Here is a 19,309-nt window from a genome sequence, read left to right on the forward strand (position 1 = left end):
ACCGGGGAATGGCTGGTCGGTGGAGTAGTCAGAACACCCACACCATCTCATATGGGTGCAGTTCATGGCACCCCAAAGTAATTGCAATGGCACCATCAAAGATCCTCCCTAATCACAGATCACCACAACAAAGATAATGATGAAAAAGTCTGAAATATGGCAAGAATTGCCAAAATATGACACAGGGGAAGTGAGCAAATGGACCTCATAGACTTGCTCAATGCAGGGTCACCACAACTCTTCAATGTGTGAAAAAAAAAAAAAAAAAGCAAATAATATCTGCAAAGCACAATAACCTGAAACACAACAAAACGAGGCATGGCCGTGAATGCCGCTAAGCACGCAGTATCCTAACTGCTCTTGGAACCACCATTACCACCTTAACCAAGTGGAATTAAACCTTTAACTTGTGTCCATTCTAATTTTATGAATCGTGTTGGTAATTTTCATGAAAATGATACTTTGACAGGTTGGAGCGAGGGCCCTGCCCCTCCTTATGTTCTCGGGGGTGCACCCCCACCTCCAGAGACAGAAGCCTCTGCTCTGTCACCCTGGAGGACCCCAGAGCAGATCACATCACTACGGCTCATCCCCACCCCCACCGCTCTGTGGAAGAGGAATAGAAGGGGATGGAGGCAAGGAAAGCAAGAATGCAGAGAGGGGGGACATGGCACAAGGGTGGGGGTGCTCGGAGGGGTTTACAGGACACTGGCCTCCAGGGCTAGGAGTCCACTGGACAGAGAGACACAGAGGAGGAGGCATTGACAGACAGCCCTTTTTCCCCACACCTTGGAGGAGGGGACCAGGAATGTCCTGGAGCCAAAAGCAGACCAAGGTCAGTGAGGAGGCAGCAGCCTGGGCTGCAGCGACAGGAGCCTAGGGTGGGTGCTCACCCACGCAGTGACAGGTGCCTCGGGGTCTCCCCAGAACTGCCTGCCAGCCACCCCAGCACCTCTCAACCCCACGCCAGCAGGGACTGCATGGACAGCAGGTGCGTGAGGACTGGGGCGTGTGACCACCGGCCCCTGGCTGGGCTCAGGGACCTGGGACAGCGCACCAGTGAGCCTGGCGAGCCCCGTAGGTAAGAGCAGGAGAACAGGACACGCGGCCCGGTGACTCTTAGCTGGGAATTGGAGGGACGGCGGGAGAGCAGCTGCCCAGGAAGGATGAGAGAGCAGGCCAGGCTCTGCTGTCTCCCGCCTTCCTCCCTCTGATGTTCCCACATGGCACTCAAATCCCAGATGCCGTCTTGGTGCACATCACATTGGGGAGCACGGAAGCTGTGCTGGGAACGGGCAGGGCTGCGGGAGTCAGTGGCTCCCTCCTTCCGGCAGAACCCAGGCCTCCAACACCCTCTCTTCTGAGAAACCGCTTACTAGTAGAGTCACCCAACCAGTTGGAGCAGCAGAAAGGGAACATCATGGTGAGACCAATGTGGGCAGCTGGAGATCTGGGTTCTCAGAGCCATGGAGATGCTAGATGCGGGGGCTTGGGTCACCAGGGTGGCCCTCGCCTCTCCCACACCCACTCTCTGCAGAGTATGTGTCTGAACATTCACAGGAGGACACCTTCCTTGCCTCCCAGTTCCTGAATGGCCTCGTTCCCATCCCAATCCAGCACCATCTCGCGTCCTGGAGAACTTCCCCATCACTGCAGCCATAGACCGCTGTGCTGGTCCAGCCACCCTTCCTTCCCACCTCAGTGCCTTCAGGGCCCAGGTTCCCAATGTCCTGCTGCCCTGCGTCCCCCTCCTTTCCCTGCTAGCTCAGTGCCTCCTGCTCATCCCTGCAGGGAGGGGTGTTACTCTGTGACAGCGAGGGCTGAGTGGGGAGTGCTCTGTCCTGCTTCCTTGCCTGGATCCGCGCACTTGCAGGACACCTGCCAGTTGTCATGGCTACTCAGGCTGCCCTACAGCTGGTCCGCTGAGGCTCCCCTCTGAGGGCCAACTGGGAAGAGATGTGCCCCAACCCCAGGGCAGTGCTTCTGCTTTGTAAGGGTCACTTGTGTCACTGTCTATTCTTAAAGCCCAGCCTGACCACAGAAAAGCACCTCCAGTACTCTAGTGGGGGAGGGAGGAATATTGGGGGTGGGCCTCTTTCTTTAGAATCAAAGGGTGGTTCTGGGCTCAATGCCCCACTGGCTCCAGGGAATGAAATTCCTTTAAGTGGAATAGTCTTGGCTTCCCAACAGTTAAAAACGGAACCCCTTCTGGAAGGCATCTCCACACCCAAACTTCCACCTTCCAGGCTCTGTCCCCACACAACCAGGGATCTGGGTGACTTTGGGTTAGGACCAGCAGCCCTTCACCAGGCTCTGCCACATGCGCCCACAAGGTGGCTCAGGCCGATTCACCTCCCCGTGACCGTGTCCTCTCCTGTGTTACCAGAAGTGATCAGAACGGGGAACCTTCATACCTCGCCTAGAGCACGCCATCGCTGGTCTAAGCACCTCCCTAGATTTAACTCATGTAATCTTTCAAAGCAACCCAAGGGAGGAAGGATGATTGTCATCGACCTCACTTTATTTTTTTTAAGATTTTGTTTATTTATTTATTAGAGAGACAGAGAGGGAGAGAGCACGCACAAGCAGGGGGAGGGGCAGAGGTTCTGGGAAGCAGACTCCCCACAGAGCAGGGAGCCCAACACAGGACTCCATCCAGGGACCCTGAATCATGACCTGAGCTTAACTGACTGAGCCCCCAGGTGTCCCCATCAATCTCGCTTTATACATGAGGAACCTGAGTCACAGAGAGGTTGGTTAACTTTCCCGAAGAGACACAGCTAGTAGGGAAGTCCACCAGGTGATTTGCCCCCATGGACATGGTAACAGAGGGCACTTTCTGCAGCCAGATTCCACCTGATGCTACCCTCCCTTTGTACACTGCCCCCCAACTCCAGCCCACTGAGACATCTGCCCAGACAGCTCCATGTTCCTAACCAGGGACGTGGCTGAGGACTGGCTCCCGGCCAAGACCCGGGTCCACCACTCAGTGGTCCTGGCGCGCACACGAGATGCTCACTCATCTGCTTTGAACCCACTTTATGACGGAGACCTCCTTTCTCTGCAGGTGCAGTAGCTGCCCTTGGGCCACCCCCTCTTCAAAGTAGGGAGGACCCCACACACACAGTGCCTGGAGTCCTGGGGCCCTGGGGCGGCCTCATCTAACCTCTGACCCTGGCTGTCCCTGTTTCTACTACACTGGGACATCAACGCTGAGCCCCATGCTGGGCTCCGTTCACCGGGAAAGCTCATGGAGCAGCAGGGCCTGGGGAGGCCTGGGAGCCGCTCAACTGCTGAGCCACCCAGGCGCCCCCCTGCATCCTCTTCTTTCTCTGCTGTGTGACTTTGAGCAAGTCACTTAATCTCTCTGTGTCTCTTTCTTCATCTGAACACAGGGACTAGAAGAGCACCATCTTACAGACTATTATTAGAATTAAATGTAATGTGGGGCACCCGGGGTGGCTCATGAGTCTGCCTTCGGCTCGGGTTGTGATCCCAGGCTCCTGGGATCGAGTCCCTCAGCGGGGAGTCTGCTTCTCCCTCTCCCTCTGTCTGCCACTCCCCTGGCTTGTGCTCTCTCTATCAAATAAATAAAATCTTTCCAAAAAAAGAATTAAATGTAATGCCATAAGAACAAACCTCAGGTGAATAGGAAGAGTCTCTAGGGTTTCCTTCCGAACCACAGAAGACCCCTGCAGGATGTACCTCTGGCCTTCACCCCGGTGGTGTGGCCTCCCTGTGGGTCTCCATCTCCTGCCATTAATCTGCATGACAACCTTCCTTGAGCCTTGGGATTTAGGGCAGCCCTGCTCATTAGCCTCACGAGGCTCCATGTTGGCCACACGGAATGCAGTGTCCACTGTGGCATCTCAGCCCCTCTGGAACCTGCCTGCCCCCCTTTCCCATTCTTCTGTCTCAGCACAGACTAGAGCCAGGGGAAGCCAGGTACCCCAATGCTCCCTCTCTCCCTAACCAAATGCTGCCCCTTTGAGCCTAGCCCACATCCTATGTCCCCTTGAATCCTCAGGGGCACCCCACGGATCCACATGGGTTCATGAGTCCTAACTATGGCTGAGGCTGGATGCCAGGCTGAGTGAGGCGGATCAGCTCTGCCCTCTGGGAACTGGTGGCACAGATGGATCCAATCCCCTGGTCCCAGCAGAGGGGCCCTGGCATCTGACCTTTCCCTGTGGCTTGCTCTACCTCAGGAGGCTGGAATACGTGCCTATAGCACTTGCAAGCAGCACAAGCAAGGGATGCAGGTGGGTGGGGACTGTGGCCAGGGGAGAATTACTTGTCTGATGGGGACATTGGCCACCCAGCTATGACTATAGCCAGGTCTTTAGAATTTTCGAGAGAAACCAGACATTGTCTAAGATTTAAGGGTTGGCCATTAATTCAACTTGAAAAAAGGAACAAATAAGACACCTTGGCAGCCAATCCAAACACACCTGTGGGCCTAGGTCAGGGAAGTCTTACAGGAGGGTTTTTTCTAAGACTTGTGAGCCCCAGTGAGATGTCCACACCTGTCCTCTGCCCTCTAGACCCCACAGCCCTGGGGTTTCAGCTCTGTTCTCTCCACCCCCCCCCCCACTTATGGGTCCCTTTTGCCCTGGGGGGAGCTCATCAGATGTCTCCCCATGACCATCCTCAACTGCCCAGCCCAACACGCTGCCACCGACAGTGGCCAGGTGAGCCAGTGCCACACCTGGGGGGATAAGCAGGGTCATGGGGGGACATAACAGGAGCACTGGTAACTCTGTGCTTACCGAGTTTGAGGGATCAGCTTGAATTCAGTGCCTGGATGCCCAATATTCCTACTGCCACGCAGTCCACCCCTCCTCCCACAACCACCACCACCACCACCACCACCTACCACCAAATGCCAGACAGACCTGTTGGATTCAGTCCCTGAGATCAACTCCACATGCCAAGCCCTTGTGCTCCTCCGGGATGTCAGCGATGAAACCATAAGCTAGGCCCAGTGTAGGAGCAGAAGGGGGCTATTCTCAGGTTCCTGGGGTGAGGAAGGGATCTTGGGGACAGGTTACTTGGAGGGTGCGCTGAGCAGGCTGGGCTCCTGGGTGGGCAAAGCCTGGAGTGATGTAGGTTTTGGTAGGTGATGGGGTGTAGTTTCGGGTATTATGGGTCCATTGTAGGTGGAGTTTAGGGTTGTCTGGGTTTCAAAGCGAGCATGGCTTGGATGGTCTAGGTTTCTGGTAGGCTGGGCTTAGGGTGGTCTTTTGCCTGGGTAGATGAGTAGTTTACATCTCAAGTTGGACTAGTCTTGGGTGGTCTGAGTGCCTAGGTGGGCAGGGCTGGTCCTTGGGTAGATTTTCTGGTGGACTGGGATCCTCACACGTCTGGGTCCCTAGGTAGGGGTTCTTAAGGTGAACCAGAATGGCTTTGGGTTGAAAAACAGGGCCTGGGTATGGCAGGGTCCTAGCCTGGTCCTAGCCTTCTCTCCTGCCCTCCCCAGGAGCACCTTGGCACCTGCCAGCACTTCATTCAGGAGCCTGGGGTCAGGGTATCAAGCACCTTCCAGAGCCTTCTGGCTGCATCTCATGGGACATGAGGGTGGGACCAAGGGCCTGGTGCTGCCCTGAGCCTACCCAGACCCACTCTGGTGAATGGCATGGCCCCAGCCTGCACCCCCATGGGGCCCCCAGTAAATGGCCAGGTGCACAGACAGGCCAGGCACGTTTGAAGTGAAAATTTTTTTGTTTTTTGAAAACAGGTGCAGGCAGGGCGAGGCGAGGCGGGAGAGCCGGCCTAGATGGAGATGCTATTCTCTATCAGCACCGGGTCCAGGTAGTAGTAGGGGACGGGGAGGCACTTGTTGCGCTGGCGGATGTTGTGCGAGATCTGGGCCAGGCGCCGCCGGAGGGTGTCCATGCTCCTCCGCGGGGCATCCTCCACGAAGTGGATGTCGGGGAAGTGACCCAGGGGCCGCTGCGGACACAGAACCGGGCAGATGCGACCACCCGCTGCCACCCCCCCAGCCACTCGTCTGCCCTGCCCCTGCAGCACCCTCTCTGCCCCTGCCTCCCACCCTGGACACCTCCTCTCCTGTCGCCCGCTCCCAGCTCCCAGCCCTCCCTCTGCCTGTACTCAGAGTAGCCCCCCCCACCCCCGCCTGCACCTCGAGGCCCCCTGGGGCACCTTGTCGTCGGGCTCCCGGCTGAGTGTCCAGAGCACCAACAGGGTGATGCACGTGGTCTTCACATCCGGCAGCGTGTCCATGTAGCTCTCCAGGGTGGTTAGCCCCTTGGCCTGCATCGGTGGGTTCCTCATGGATGAGGGGAAGTTGGGCATCCAGGCAGTGTACTCCAGCTGCGGGGGGGGGGGGGAGAAGAGGGGTTCTGGGTCAGAGAGCGAGCACCCCGGGACTCTGGGGTTTAAACTGAGCTGGGGGGTGAGGCTGGGACGTGGGGGGAGGCCTGGCTGGGGCTGGGGCTGAGGCTGGGGAGCACAGGCACCTGCCCTGTGTTGACAGCTGCATGCTTGGCGGAGCAGGTGTAGATGACTATGGTGACATATCGGATCAGCTCCGGTACAGTTTGCAGGCACTGTGGGAAACCTGGGGGCAGGGAGAGGGCGTCAGTCCTGCCCTGGTCCCACGTGGCCAGCAGAAGAGGCCAGCAAGCCCAGGTCCTGTGTGTGTGTGTGTGTCTGTGTGTCTGTGTATCTGTGTGTGTCCCCACCCCCACCCCATTGTCCTGCCCCTGCTCCTAGGGTCCACTTCAGGGTAGTGCTGCCCATTCATTCCACCTGCTTGGCCCTCCCGTGACTGCAACCCAACCCCACTCACCTCGCCCACCCCATCCAAGGCACAAGCCTTGGGAGGCAGCCCCCAAAGTCCTCGGCCAGATGTTCTCCAGGGCTGCTCAGGGCACCTGCCTGAGGTGGGGCCCTGAGATCTTTATTCCAGCTCCCTTAGGGGGGCCTCTCTGGTCCCAGGACACAGGAGGGACTAGGCTTTGGAGGAATCCCTGCTTTCCTGACCTGGAAAGTGCCTCACCCACACACACCCCACTACACACACACATACACACACACACACACACACACACACACTCTTCTGAGCCTCTACACTCACGCCAGTAGCCTGGCTCTTGGTCTCACATGTAACCAAGCTGCTTGTTTCTCCTTCCCATTGCCACCAGGTTCCAGAAGCCTAACACCATCATCTTCCTCCCCAAACCACTCCTCCCTCCAGGCCCCCAACTCACAGGATGACACCCACCACCCACCGAGCTATGATAGCTCCACACCTGGAAGTCATCCTTGGCCCCTCCCTCCAAACCCACCAGTGAACCCCAACCAGTGTCCAAGGCTTGTCATTTATCTCTATCTCCTGGCTAGCTCGGCAATCCTCTGCTTTCCTGCCACTGCCACCCTAGCCAGGTTCCTGTCACCCCCGTTCCAGACAGACAGCAGCTTCCTGAACTGTCTCCCAACTGCAAGGTGCAGCCTGGCAGGTGCAAACCTGATCTCCTTGCACACTACCCACCTTGAAGGCGCCCTCTGGTGCTCAGGGTAATCCCAACGTCTCTAACCAGGCCTGCGAAGGGTGGCTGCACGTGCTTCAGCCTTAGCTTAGCCCTAGCTTAGCCCGTTGGAGAGCCCCAGCCAACTCCCACCCTCAGCACAGATGCAGGGACCTCTAAGCAGCTCCCGGAACTCCCCCTGCCCACTCTGCCTTCCCACTCAGAGCTCTCCAACCCCACCTCTAACACCTCCGGGCTAACATCCCCATCCCTGCAGGCGCTAGCCAGATGTTAGATCTCAGCCAGATCTTAGCATGCTGCAACCCTCTGCTCTCCCCCATTTCCTCCAGCTGGGCCAGGTGCCTCCTCTGGCTCCTATGCACCCCCACCCCACCCCCCCACCCTGCACTGTAGCAGTCCTAAGATAACATACCTGTGCCTCTACTGAGTGGACCACCCTCCCACCCCCCAAGACTTGAAGGCAGACACCTCTCCCGTCTCATTCCCTTTGCCTCCCAGTAACCAGCACAGCGTTTGTCACAACACAGATGCTCACTAAATATTTGCTGGGTGGTGCCTGAGTGGCCTGACTCCAGGATGCTCCCCGTCCTGCTGGAGCCCACCAGCTCTCTGGCCTCCAGAACACTCTACTCTTTCCTGTTTGAGCTCATTTCTCAGGCCACAAAGGCTCGTTTCAGGGTGAGGGACTGGGGGCCCCCCAGGTCTCCCCAGAGATGACCCTGCCCCACAGGCTCTGAGTTCACACAGTTTTCCTTCCCCAGCCTCTCTGAGATTCGGCTCCCTCCGCCCCCAGCATGACATGATCTGGGAGGACCCACCCCTTAACCCCAGGTCCCTGCGGGTGCCCGGCACCCAGGCCCATACCTGAGCTCTCACGCCCTAGGAGGCACTCCTTAAATATCTCCTGCACCCAGGACTGCAATTCCGGGTCACCTGCCACAGCCGCATCACATGGGTAATAGTAGGTGATGATCTCTGTCACGTACCTGACCAGGGACAGGCTTCAGTTTGCATCCTCTCCCTCCCCAGCACAGGTCCTCCCACCTCCCCCTGGATGCCCTGGCCTCGGCTGCCCCCGAGCTGCAACATCCCAGGGCACTCACCCTGCTGCCCGTCCAGCCTCACCTCTCCAGTGCGTCCCACACTGCCAAGGAGTCGTCGCGGTAGTAATATCCCGGCAGGTCCTGGACCCCACGCTCCACGAAGTCATTGGGGAGGTAGAGGCTGTCGTAGGTTGTCTCTGATAGAGCCCGCACCATCACCTCAGCAAAGCCTTGCAGACCCAGGGACATGCCCTGTTTGGGGGGATGCAGCCACTGAGGCCAGCAGGGTCCTGGCAGGGCCTCCCCTCTGAGGATCGCACCCGCCGCACACACCCAGTGAGTGCTCCCCCAGCCCCAGCCCCAGGAGCTCCCCCACTCTGGGCCAGCACCCCAGTGAACCCTCATAGGCACAGCACCCTTCCACTGGTCCACACCCACCATGCCCCCTTGTGATCTGAAGGCAAGTGGGAAATCCTACTTTTAGTCTAAGGGCAAAGGCCCAGAAGGGCAGCAGATGTCTTGCTGGGGTTGGGGCAGGAGTCTTACCCTGGCTGACAGCCCCCCCTCATTGAGGAGGAGGGCTCGCCCGATGCTGTTGATCTGGATGGTGTACCGGGTGTGGGGGATGAGGAGCTTGGGAGGAAGCAGGAGGATGAGGAGGGAGGACCACAGTTAGCCCCAAGGGGTCTCAGCACCCACCCACCTCTGCCTTGTGCAGTATCAGACCCTCTCGCTTTGGGGGGCCCCACTCAAACCCTCCCTCGTGGGTCCCCAGCTGCCTCCCCAAGTCTCCCTGGGGCCCCCCTGACTGCTGAGTGAGCCAGGTGCCTTTCTGGGGTTGGGGGGTCCTGAGGCCACGTCCATACCTTGTACAGGGGGTGGCACATGGGAAGCTGCCTCATCATGGCCAGGCAGAAGGCCTCCGCAATGAGATGCGTCTCCAGCAGGTGGGAGATGGCCTCGTGGCAGTAGAACTCGGCATAGCGCACCCATGTCTTGGCCAGCAGCCAGTCCCATTCCGAGTCGCTGGGCAGGAAGATGGGACAGTCGGGTCCAGGGGTCTGGCTGAGCTGGGGATGGGGAAAGATGGAGAGTTAGGTGAGGGCAGAGGCACACACCCACACAAGGGCCCCCACTGAGAGAAGGAGGCAGAGAAGAGTGAGCCACTCTGTGCACTCTAGGCCCTCTGGTCCCCTGAGCACACCAGGGCACTGCTCTCTCTCTTCACATTTCTCTTGCTCTCCCCTCTGCCTGTAGTTGCTTCCTCCTCTCCCTCTCTCTACCTCTCTCAGCTCCCATTCATTCAAGAAGCAGTTCGCAAATTGCCTTCTTTGAGAAGACTTTCTTATTTCAACCCCACAGGCACCACATTCAGCTGTGCAAGCTGTGTGTGCATTGCACTAGGGCGCCCAGCCCCCCGGGGCAGAGAGAGTCGCTGCAATCTAGCTTTTGGTATTCTATTAATGAGCCAGGAGCATCGGGGGCTTGGCTGATCCCACCCCCACCCCCCGGCCCACACAGATGCCTCTCTCTAATTTGGATGTGACACTGGTGGAGACCTCTGGGAACATAGCACCTCACTCCCCTTTCATGCCAGGCCACTGTCAAGGCAGCGGCTAAGTCCGCTTAGCCCAGTATCTTTCCAGCAGAGGCCTGGCCCACAGCAGGAGCTGGTTTATCAAGTAACTGGATGAATGGACCCAAAGACAATAGCTTGAGCAAAGCAAGCACATTCCCATCTGGTCATGTGTGCGCATATATACACAGCACGCATACTCTACACACACAGGGACTTGCACACAAGGGCAGCCACGGGAACCCAAGTTCATGCACGGGCACCAAGCACACGGTGGTAGCACAATGATGCGCACATGCAGGGACAAGCAGGGACATCCATAAACATATGCGCATCCTCAGATGCACACACAAGGATGTACACTCACGTGGACACACACAAGCATGCAGATATGCACACTCACACAGGCACAAACAGGTACACACACACACATCTTGTATTGGCAATGTGCTCACGCGGCGGCCCCAGGCCTGCATTCTAGGCACCTGGATGGCGATGGGCATCATGTTCCCTTCGGGGCCAAAGTGCAGCAGGCAGAGGGGGGCGCAGTGATGCTGCTTCCGCCCGTTGAGCTCGATGGTGGGGATGCCGTCCAAGATGCGGTAGTCCGCCAGGTAAATGTTCCCCTTCTGGAAGAGGGCCGCAATGAGAGTGCAGGTGGGCACCAACATGGCGCACCTGTGACCCACACCTCGGCGAAGGTCATCCTGGTCCCCCAAATGCAGGGTTGGGTGAGGACCCCGGTGGGGAGTACAGCCGCAGATGGGACTCTGCAGATGGCAAAGGTGGGAGTGGAGAGACCGGGGGCCAGGGAGGGAGAGATCTCCACCGGCTCAGGCCTCACCTCCAGCTCCGCCTGCAGGCACGTCCCCTCGCCCAGGAACGGGGCCACCATGTCATTTGTGACCGGGAACTTGTCAGGGATCTGCGTGCAGCGGCGCAGCAGGCCTGGGTTGATGCCATTGAGGTACTGGTACCCAAAGAAGCTGTCCTCTGTCCAGTGCTCGGCCACGTACTCTGGGTGGGGGACCACGCGGGCGTCACCACGCGGCCGGGTCCCCCTGGGCCCAGGACGAAGACCACCGGCTCCTGGAAGCCCCCACCTCCCCTTGAGCGTCTCGGTGAGCCCGGGGCCGCATTCCCCCGAGGCCGCCAGAGGGCGCGCCCGCCCAGCCGCCCATTAGGGCCCCGTGTCCGCCCGGCTGGCTCCTGGGGTCCCGCTGCCCCGACGGGCGTCCCGCCTCTGGCCCGCTCCGCCGTGCCCCCCCCCCCCCCCGGGTACCGGAGATGATAGACTTGTGGGCGGGGAAGATTTTCTTGATGTCCTTCAGCCTCTTCCACGACTGCTTGCAGTCCACCAGGCCGCGGAGCTTGAAGCCCAGCGCCCTAGGAGACGGGGTTCAAGAGGAAGGGGATCAGACAGGCTGCCCTCTCTGCTCTGGCCCTCGGGGCTCCGGCCCCACCGCTCCGGGTCCTTCTGCGTCCAGGGGTCTGGGCAGCCACCTCTGCGGGGTCTGCGGTGGAGCAGGGACAGAGGTGCCCTGCAGGTGCCCACACCGCCCCTCGCTCATGCACTCACATGGGCCCCAGGCGGAAGAAGAAGGAGGCGGTCTTGATGAAGGAGAAGCGGAGATTTGAGTCCAGGAACTTGGTGGCCTTAATGTTGATGAGAATGGGGAAGCCGGGGATATAGCCGTTCCACCTGTAGGAAGGAGTGCAGGGCTGGGGCTGGGCACCTGGGGCCAGGCACCTGGGGCCAGGCGCAGGGTGGGGGTGGGGGGCAGGGAGTGCAGGGGTGCACCCTCGATCCCTGCCCAGGGGTCCGCCACGGGAGGGGCCCCAGGGCAGCCGCAGGTGCTCACTCAGGCCGGTTCGGGTTTCTCCGGACAGGAGGGCGGTAACTGGGGATATGCACGTAGTTGGGCAGGCCAGGAACGAACACCCTCCAGCTGCAAAGAGAAGGGAGTGGGTGGGCCCTGGTGCTCCAGCCCCAGGAAGGAAGGCCAAGGCATCACCCCCGCCACCCGGCCTCCCGCAGCCCCCTCCGCCCTGCCCTCACTGGTAGAAGTCCTGCTTGGCTCTGATCTCCTCTTGTCGGTGCTCCAGAAGGATGGGGAGTGTGTCTTCTGCTCTCGTCTTTCCTGCAGGGGAGACCATAGAGGAGGCTCAGGGTCTGACCCCAGCCCTGCCTGAATTCCAGGATCAGACTTCAGCTCCTGCCCTGTAGATTGGCTCTGGGGTTCCACAGACAAGGATGGGGAGGGCTTAGGGGAGGGGGGGTGTGTCCTCCCCAAAACTCAGAAGGATCAAAGAGCACCCTCCTCCCACTCACTCTACCCTTGGAGCGAGGTTTGCTGCTGCGAGGGAACCCCTCTTCTGGCCCCACTAAAACATCAATCAAGAGCAGTTGTGTGGCAAGTCGGAGGCACCAGGCACTTTCTGGACACTCTGATGACCACCCAGTAATGACCTCACAAGGCAAGTGACCCTTATATATAAGCCTGCGATCCCATCTCCACAATTCCAAAACCAGGAAGACCATAGAAATCAACTTTGTTTTTCTCACACCTTTGGCCCAAATTCCTCGGTCAGCAAAACCTACTCTGAATTTACCAGAGGCGGTACACAGTTCTTACTGAACTCACTTGGTGTAGCCATTGGTGGTTTCTGCCAGAGTTGACTAGGGGGTACCCTGGTGGGTACATCATGTAACGTGTGGACTGTGTGAATGCAATCGGCAGATATAGATGTATATATACACGCATATTCTAAATGAAATCTGCATTTCTCTCTTTCTAAAATTTATTCATTTGGGAGAGAGAGCAAGAGCATGAGCAGGGGGGAGGGGCAGAGGGAGAGGGAATGACAGGCACCCTGCTGAGCAGGGAACGTGATGCAGGGCTCTATCCCAGGACCCTGAGGTCATGACCTGACCCGAACCAAGAGTTGGATGCTTAACCCACTGCACCACCCAGGTGCCCCTGAAATCTGAATTTTAAGACATCCTCGACCCCAAAAATTTCAGCTAAGGGATGATATCATGGTGTTTGTTTTACTAGGAGAAAACAGCCAATGTTACCCAGAAAGAGAGCATGCGCTGGGATTTGATTCAAGGCAGTCTGCTTCTGACCACTCACCCACCATCCACAACCACCAAGAGTTGGTAAGCCTTTTAAAGCTCCTGTTAGGGGCTCCCGGGTGGCTCAGGTGGTTAGGCATCTGCCTCTGGCTCAGGTCATGATCCTGGAGTCCTGGGATCGAGTCTTGCTTCCAGCTCCTTCCTCTGCAGGGAGGCTGCCTCTGCCCCTCCCCCAGCTTGTGTGTGCTCTCTCAAAAATAAATAAATAAAATTAAAAAAAAAAAACTAAAACTTTTAGAGGCTATGTACCTGGATTCTCGCATCCTCCATATGATGTAGGCTCTGCTGTTAGCCCCATTTTATAGAGGAGAACATTGAGGCTTAGAATTCAAGAGTAGGGGCACCTGGGTGGCTCAGCGGTTGAGCATCTGCTTTCGGCTCAGAGCATGATCCCGGGGTCCCGGAATCGAGTCCTGCATCAGGCTCGCCACAGGGAGCCTGCTTCTCCTTCTGCCTGTGTCTCTGCCTCTCTGTGTGTCTCTCGTGAGTGAATTAAATAATAATAAATAAATAATAATAATAATTCAGAAGTAGACCCAGCTGTCCAGCTAGTAGGGGGTGGAGCAGAGATCTGCACCCGGCCCATCTCTGTCCAGGGTCCTGGCTGGCAGCCCCATCCCTTTCTTTGAGGCCCTCTCCACCCCTTCCCCTTCCTCCATCTGCCTCAGCTCACATTGTGTTCCGGGTGAACAGTGCCCCCTGGGGTTGTGCAAGCCAGAGATGCAGCTCTGCTTCCCCTGGGCGGGTGGCGGACTCCTTACAGGGCCCAGTAGGTGACTCAAGCCTCCCGGCCCTGCTGTTGCAGGACAGCTGCTCCACCCAGCGCCATTCCTGCACCACCACCCCGCATCATCCTGCCCTTCCCCTGCTTCCCTGCCACTCAGATCTGCCGCTGTGGGACGATGCTCTGCCTCCCCCCCCACCCCAGGGCGGGGGGAATCTCCCCCTGGCCTCCCCATCCTCCTCCAGCCCTGCCTCACTCTGCCCCCCGCCTCTGTCCCCAGCTCAGGCTCTGTGTCCCCACTCCTGGGGAAACAACAAGTGCAAGAGACTGGTCAGCTGCTGGAAGGATGCATCTCCAACCCCCAGACCCCTTTGGCTGTGCCCTCCCCTCCTGCCCACCCTGACGGAGGCCAACAGAACCTGGGTGGTAGAGCCAAGGGGACAAAAGAGGACCAGATGCCACCTGTTAGGATGCCGACCCAAGCCCGCCAGACAAGGGCTGTGGCGGGGGTGGGCACACGAAGCTGAGAGTCCCTGTCCCTTTTCCAAGGGAGTAGCCAAGTGACCAGAATAATACCCAGCAGCCCTGACCGGACACTAAAGAACACCCAGTCAATCTACAATCAACAGGTGCTCCTACTGGGCCGTGATGGAGCCTTACTGGTTGAAGGGGGGCCCCTTGGAACAGCAGTGAGTCCCATTAGAGACATCAGGTGTCCTGATGGAGGAGTACAGAGGCCCTTGGAGCCACAGAGCACCCCAGCCTTCTAAAGACTGCCCGGTTGGAGACCCAGGGCTCTTATAATAAGGTGTCAAGCCTCCTGTTATGCACCACCAACCACAGTCCCACCCAGGTGGACTTCTGAACAGGGCTTCTGAACAGAACAGGCAGGAGCTGGTGGGGGGCGGAGTCCTGTCAGAGGGACAAGGCATCCTGTTGCAGGAACAGACCCGCTGGAGTACCGGGGAGTCTTGCTGTAGTGGCAACACATGCTATTTGGCGTGAACAGACCCCCTCCCCCAGGCTGTACTCAGAGCAGCCAGGGGTCTTTGTAGCCTGGCAGGTGTCCCATCCCAAAGGAGGGGGGGGCGGTGGCAGGACTGCAGGGGGAGCTGGTAGAGAGTGCGCTTGTCTTCAGCCGAGACCTGAGGTCCTGAGGGTGGCCCTCAGCTGCCCTCATTTCTGTCCCTACAGGGTGCAGCCTCGTGCTGGGGTCTTGCAGGGCCAGTGACTGAGGGTGATGTATGAGGGTGGCAGGTGGTCCCAGGAGTTCCCACAGGGCTGGCCCCAGAGTGACTGGACCCGGCAGGGGACAGCCATATGGGAGGCGGGGGGCCTGGCTGCAGGGGTGGGGTGCTCAGGGCTTGCCTGTAGCCTCCCTGAGGGCCAGGGTCTCGTAGCCATCCATCCACCTGTAGGCGGGGAAGTGGTAGATGCGGCCGTCGGGTGCACAGATCTGCACGTAGTTGCAGTACCAGGAGTTCTTGGGTAGGAAGGAGTAGCGTTCCTTGTGCAGGCGGATGATGATGAGCTCCCCCAGATCCTGCTGACAGCGGACGGTGTACTCATCCACCTGTCGGGTACAGGCCCCAATGAGTGCCAGGACCCCCACCTGTCCGGCCCCTCACCCAGGGTCTGCTCCCTGGAGACCCAATCGCTGGGCTCTCCTCTCCAATGGGCCAGCACCTACAGGGCCCACCTGCCCAGGGCTGAGCAGGACACTTGCCCCACCTCCATTGGGGGGGGTCCCCTGCTGGGCCCACCTACCCAGGGCTGAGCAGGACACTTGCCCCTCTCCATTGGTGGGGGTCACCTGCTGGGTCCATCTACCCAGGGCTGAGCAGGACACCAATACCCCCCTATTCCTAGGCACCCCCCTCAGGTCCCATCCTCAGCCCCCATCCTCAGCCACCTGAGGCTGTGGAGGCCATGCAGGCCCCCAGGGGCAGGTCTACAAAGATGCCCAAGTGGGGTCCTGGGCCCCCCAGACCTCCTACAGTCTTAGATGGACAGAGGTGGTGCAGCCAGCCCTCTTTCCTCCTCCTTATCAATGAAGATGTGGAGATACAGACATGGCCATAGGGGCAGAGTGACCTACTAAGATGACATAGCAGCGGGTGGCTGGACCTGACTGAGAATCAGGGCCAAGGGGTGGCAAAGAGTGCCTTCCATCGTGGAGCTGGCAGGTGCCACTGGACAGGCTGGTCTGATGCCATTTTAAATCACAGATAATCCCATGTGCTTTTAAGCCAGTTGTGATGCAAGTTAACTTAGGAAGACTGAGGATGGGACAGAGAGGGATGAGGGAGAGGGAGAGGCTGTGGGGAGGGATGTGGGGGGAGGGCCCGAGGGAGAGGGGGCCTGAAATGAGAGAGATGAGGGAGGGGGAGAGGACATGGGGAGGGATGAGGAAGGGGCAGAGTGATGAAGAGGACGAGAGATGAGATGAGGTGAGACAGGGTGGGAGAGATGAGAAGTGACCACAAAGGGGTGAGAGGTGCCAGAGCAGGGGTGAGGCAGGACGGCTGAGAGAGCAGGGACTGCTAGGAGCCTCGTCTGGGGGGAGGGCATCCACAGCCCCCCTGAAGCCACAGTTTTCAGAGTCCTTCATAGTGCCCCATCTCTTCCTGCCCACGGCCTCCCTCCCCTGCCCACCCCCGCCCCACCTCGTGCTCCCCGACACACACACATACACACACACAAACACTCACACACAGTACACACACACATACAACCCATATACACACAGCACACACAAACACGTACATACCCTCACACCACACATGCACTCATGCACACATACATTCATATACCACACACACATATACACAGACCACACACACCACACACCACACACAGTCACTCCCAAACACTCACATGCCCCATGTTCCCACACTGCACATGTCACTCACATGCCACACACATCACATACGCTCACACCACACATACATACACACATACCACACATTCAGACATACACACACAGACACATACACCACACCACACTCACACTCATCACACTCATGCCACATACCACATACACGCTCACGTATATATAACACACACATCCACGCGTATCACACATACATATACCACACACATGCACACACCACACACAGACTCACACGCACCACACACATTACACACGCACATTCACAGACCACATATACCGCAGACACACGTGCACAGACACACACACATACGTATGCTGTATACATACACACACCGCACACCATACTCACACACTTCACACACACACACTCACACAGACACGCACATACTCACCGCCCCAGTTGCAAAGTCTCTCCCAAAATGGTTCAGCAGCTGCTTATGGCTCTCTCCTTGGGTCCCCACAATGGTCAGTGAGATGGAATCCATCGTGCCCGACAAGAGGTCGGTACCCGTGGCCACCTTGACTTTGTAGGCGGCCATGGCTGCTCTTCAGGGGGTACAAGGGAGGGCTTGAGTCTGGACACCGTGGGCTGGGGTGGGGGGCCGCACGGGGGGCCCAGGCCTGGCAGGGGAAGCTGGACGCAGGGAGGTGGACGGGGCCAGTCTCCCAGAGGGAGAGGTGAGGCAGGGACGTCTGGCCCACGGGCAGCCAGGAGCCTGGAGAGGCGGGGAGCGGGGAGCGGGGCGGGGCCAAGTCGCCAAGTCGCAGGGGAGCCGCCAGGCCTCCAGGAGCCGCGGGGAGGGACAGCAGACAGCGCAGCGCTGGGCTGGCTTCTGAGAGGGTGGATGGAACATGCCTCGATGAAGGAGGCTTCAGGGTGGGGGAGCCAGTCTGGCCTGAGCCGGGGCCCCAGGGAAGTGAGGGGACAGGGCTGGGCGGGGCCCCCAGATCTTTATCACCCTAATAAGCGCCTTCCTCCTGCCCGCCCCCATGGGCTGCAGCACCGGACACCCCTGCTGAGCAGATCCCTGGGCAGCGGGTTACCCCCCTACACGCAGTGGGTGGGGGCCATCACACGGGGCACAGCACATGGGGCCAGCCCATCCCCCTCCTGTCCTAGGGCCCAGAGCCCTTGAGACGAAGAGTGGTAGATGCCCAAGTGGAGCTTGGGCTGTAGGGAGCAGAGAGGCTCCAGGGAGCGGTGATCAGGGCTGGGGGAGAGGGTGCCGTCCCTTCCAGCAGGACCAGGATCAGCTGAGATGAGGGACAGATGTACAAACGACAGTAGTGACAATTGCAGAGAAACTGGGACCACAAGAAGCCAAGGGGCGGACATGTAATCTGTAGCACAATCCTAACAGAATTGAGTGGGTTCAGAACTAAATCATTGCTTCCTTCTGCCTTTGTTCCTTCAGGAGAAGTTCAGGGAGCACCCAGCGTTCCAGGCTCTGTTTTAGGCACTGCAGATATGGAGAAAAAATGAAGTGCTCACAGAACTACTGCAGATGGGCGAGAAGGGGACAAGCGTTTTGTCTGTGGTGGGCTTGGATATTATGTGCTCTGCAGAAAATCCAGAGCAGGAAGGGAGTTGGGGTCGAGGTCGGGGGTGATTTTGGGATAGAATCACTGAGGTGGGGGCCATGAGGAGTGGCTAGGGCGGAGGCCCCAGGATCGAGCTGACTTGGTGTCAGGACCCTGAGTAGATTAGGAGAGAGGGTGGGAGTTCTACTCTCAAGGAGAATGAGGGGGCTCCCAACCAATGGGCTCCCTCGGACCTGCCCTCTTTCCTGCCTCCCGGGGGCAGCTCCTGCCAACCAGGAAGCACCAGCCCAGGCCCCTGCTGAGGTGTCACCCTTTGGCCACCATTGAGGGAAGGTCACACAATGCCCAGGGCCAACTTAGAGCCAAAGAGGGCTGGGATTGTGAGATGGAGAGAAGATTCCAGTAGGTTCTGGATTGGGGGAGGAATGGGGATGAGGTTGCAATTCAGGGTGAACTGAATTAGGGACAGGGATGTGATTGGAGATGGGGAGTGAAATGACACCCCCACCCCATCCAACCCCAGCTCAGGCCTGGCCATGGCTCCTTCTGACCTTCTAGATAATGACCTCATTCATTCCCTTAGCTCCTGTGGCCTGTCTCCGAGGTCTGTCCCTGACCACTGTCCCCTTTGCTCCCCTTCCATTCGCCAGCTCCAGATGCACCAATGGGTGCCTTCCATTCGCCAGCTCCAGATGCTAACAGAGCCCCTGCTGTGTGCCCAACAGGCCCTAGGTCAGGCCCTAAGTGTGCCCTGTACCCAAAGCAAATCCCCACCCTTCCTCCTGGAGCTTGCATTGTAGTGGAGGAAACAGACAGTACAGCCTGCTAATAAAATCAATAAAATATTATATTAAATAGTGATTAAGCACTGGAGAGAAAAA

General features: G+C 58.3%; 1 protein-coding gene across 1 annotated transcript; it reads right to left on the reverse strand.

The window, feature by feature from the left end:
• Positions 1-5,702: 5,702 nt before the first annotated feature.
• ALOX12B (arachidonate 12-lipoxygenase, 12R type) lies at positions 5,703-17,736 on the reverse strand. Its single transcript, XM_025428457.3, has 15 exons — positions 17,279-17,736; positions 15,362-15,566; positions 12,190-12,271; positions 11,993-12,079; positions 11,710-11,832; positions 11,413-11,516; positions 10,975-11,147; positions 10,616-10,759; positions 9,421-9,624; positions 9,101-9,187; positions 8,637-8,806; positions 8,376-8,497; positions 6,480-6,580; positions 6,163-6,333; positions 5,703-5,952 (listed from the first exon to the last, which is right to left on the reverse strand). The coding sequence occupies exons 1-15, from the start codon at positions 17,423-17,425 to the stop codon at positions 5,773-5,775; spliced, it is 2,100 nt and encodes a 699-aa protein (XP_025284242.1). The 5' UTR covers positions 17,426-17,736; the 3' UTR covers positions 5,703-5,772.
• Between the last annotated feature and the right edge of the window lie 1,573 nt (positions 17,737-19,309).

Source organism: Canis lupus, chromosome 5 (assembly GCF_003254725.2).
Source record: "Canis lupus dingo isolate Sandy chromosome 5, ASM325472v2, whole genome shotgun sequence".
NCBI lineage: Eukaryota > Metazoa > Chordata > Mammalia > Carnivora > Canidae > Canis > Canis lupus.

Bases quoted from the DNA above. Each gene is read 5' to 3' on its own strand.
- ALOX12B (XM_025428457.3), bottom strand. From the start codon at position 17,425: ATGGCCGCCTACAAAGTCAAGGTGGCCACGGGTACCGACCTCTTGTCG. The intron at 11,833-11,992 runs GTGAGCACCTGC...TCCTTCCTACAG, and splicing joins AGAAACCCGAACCGGCCTGA to GTGGAACGGCTATATCCCCG. The intron at 10,760-10,974 runs GTGAGGCCTGAG...GCCCTCTTCCAG, and splicing joins GCCTGCAGGCGGAGCTGGAG to AAGGGGAACATTTACCTGGC.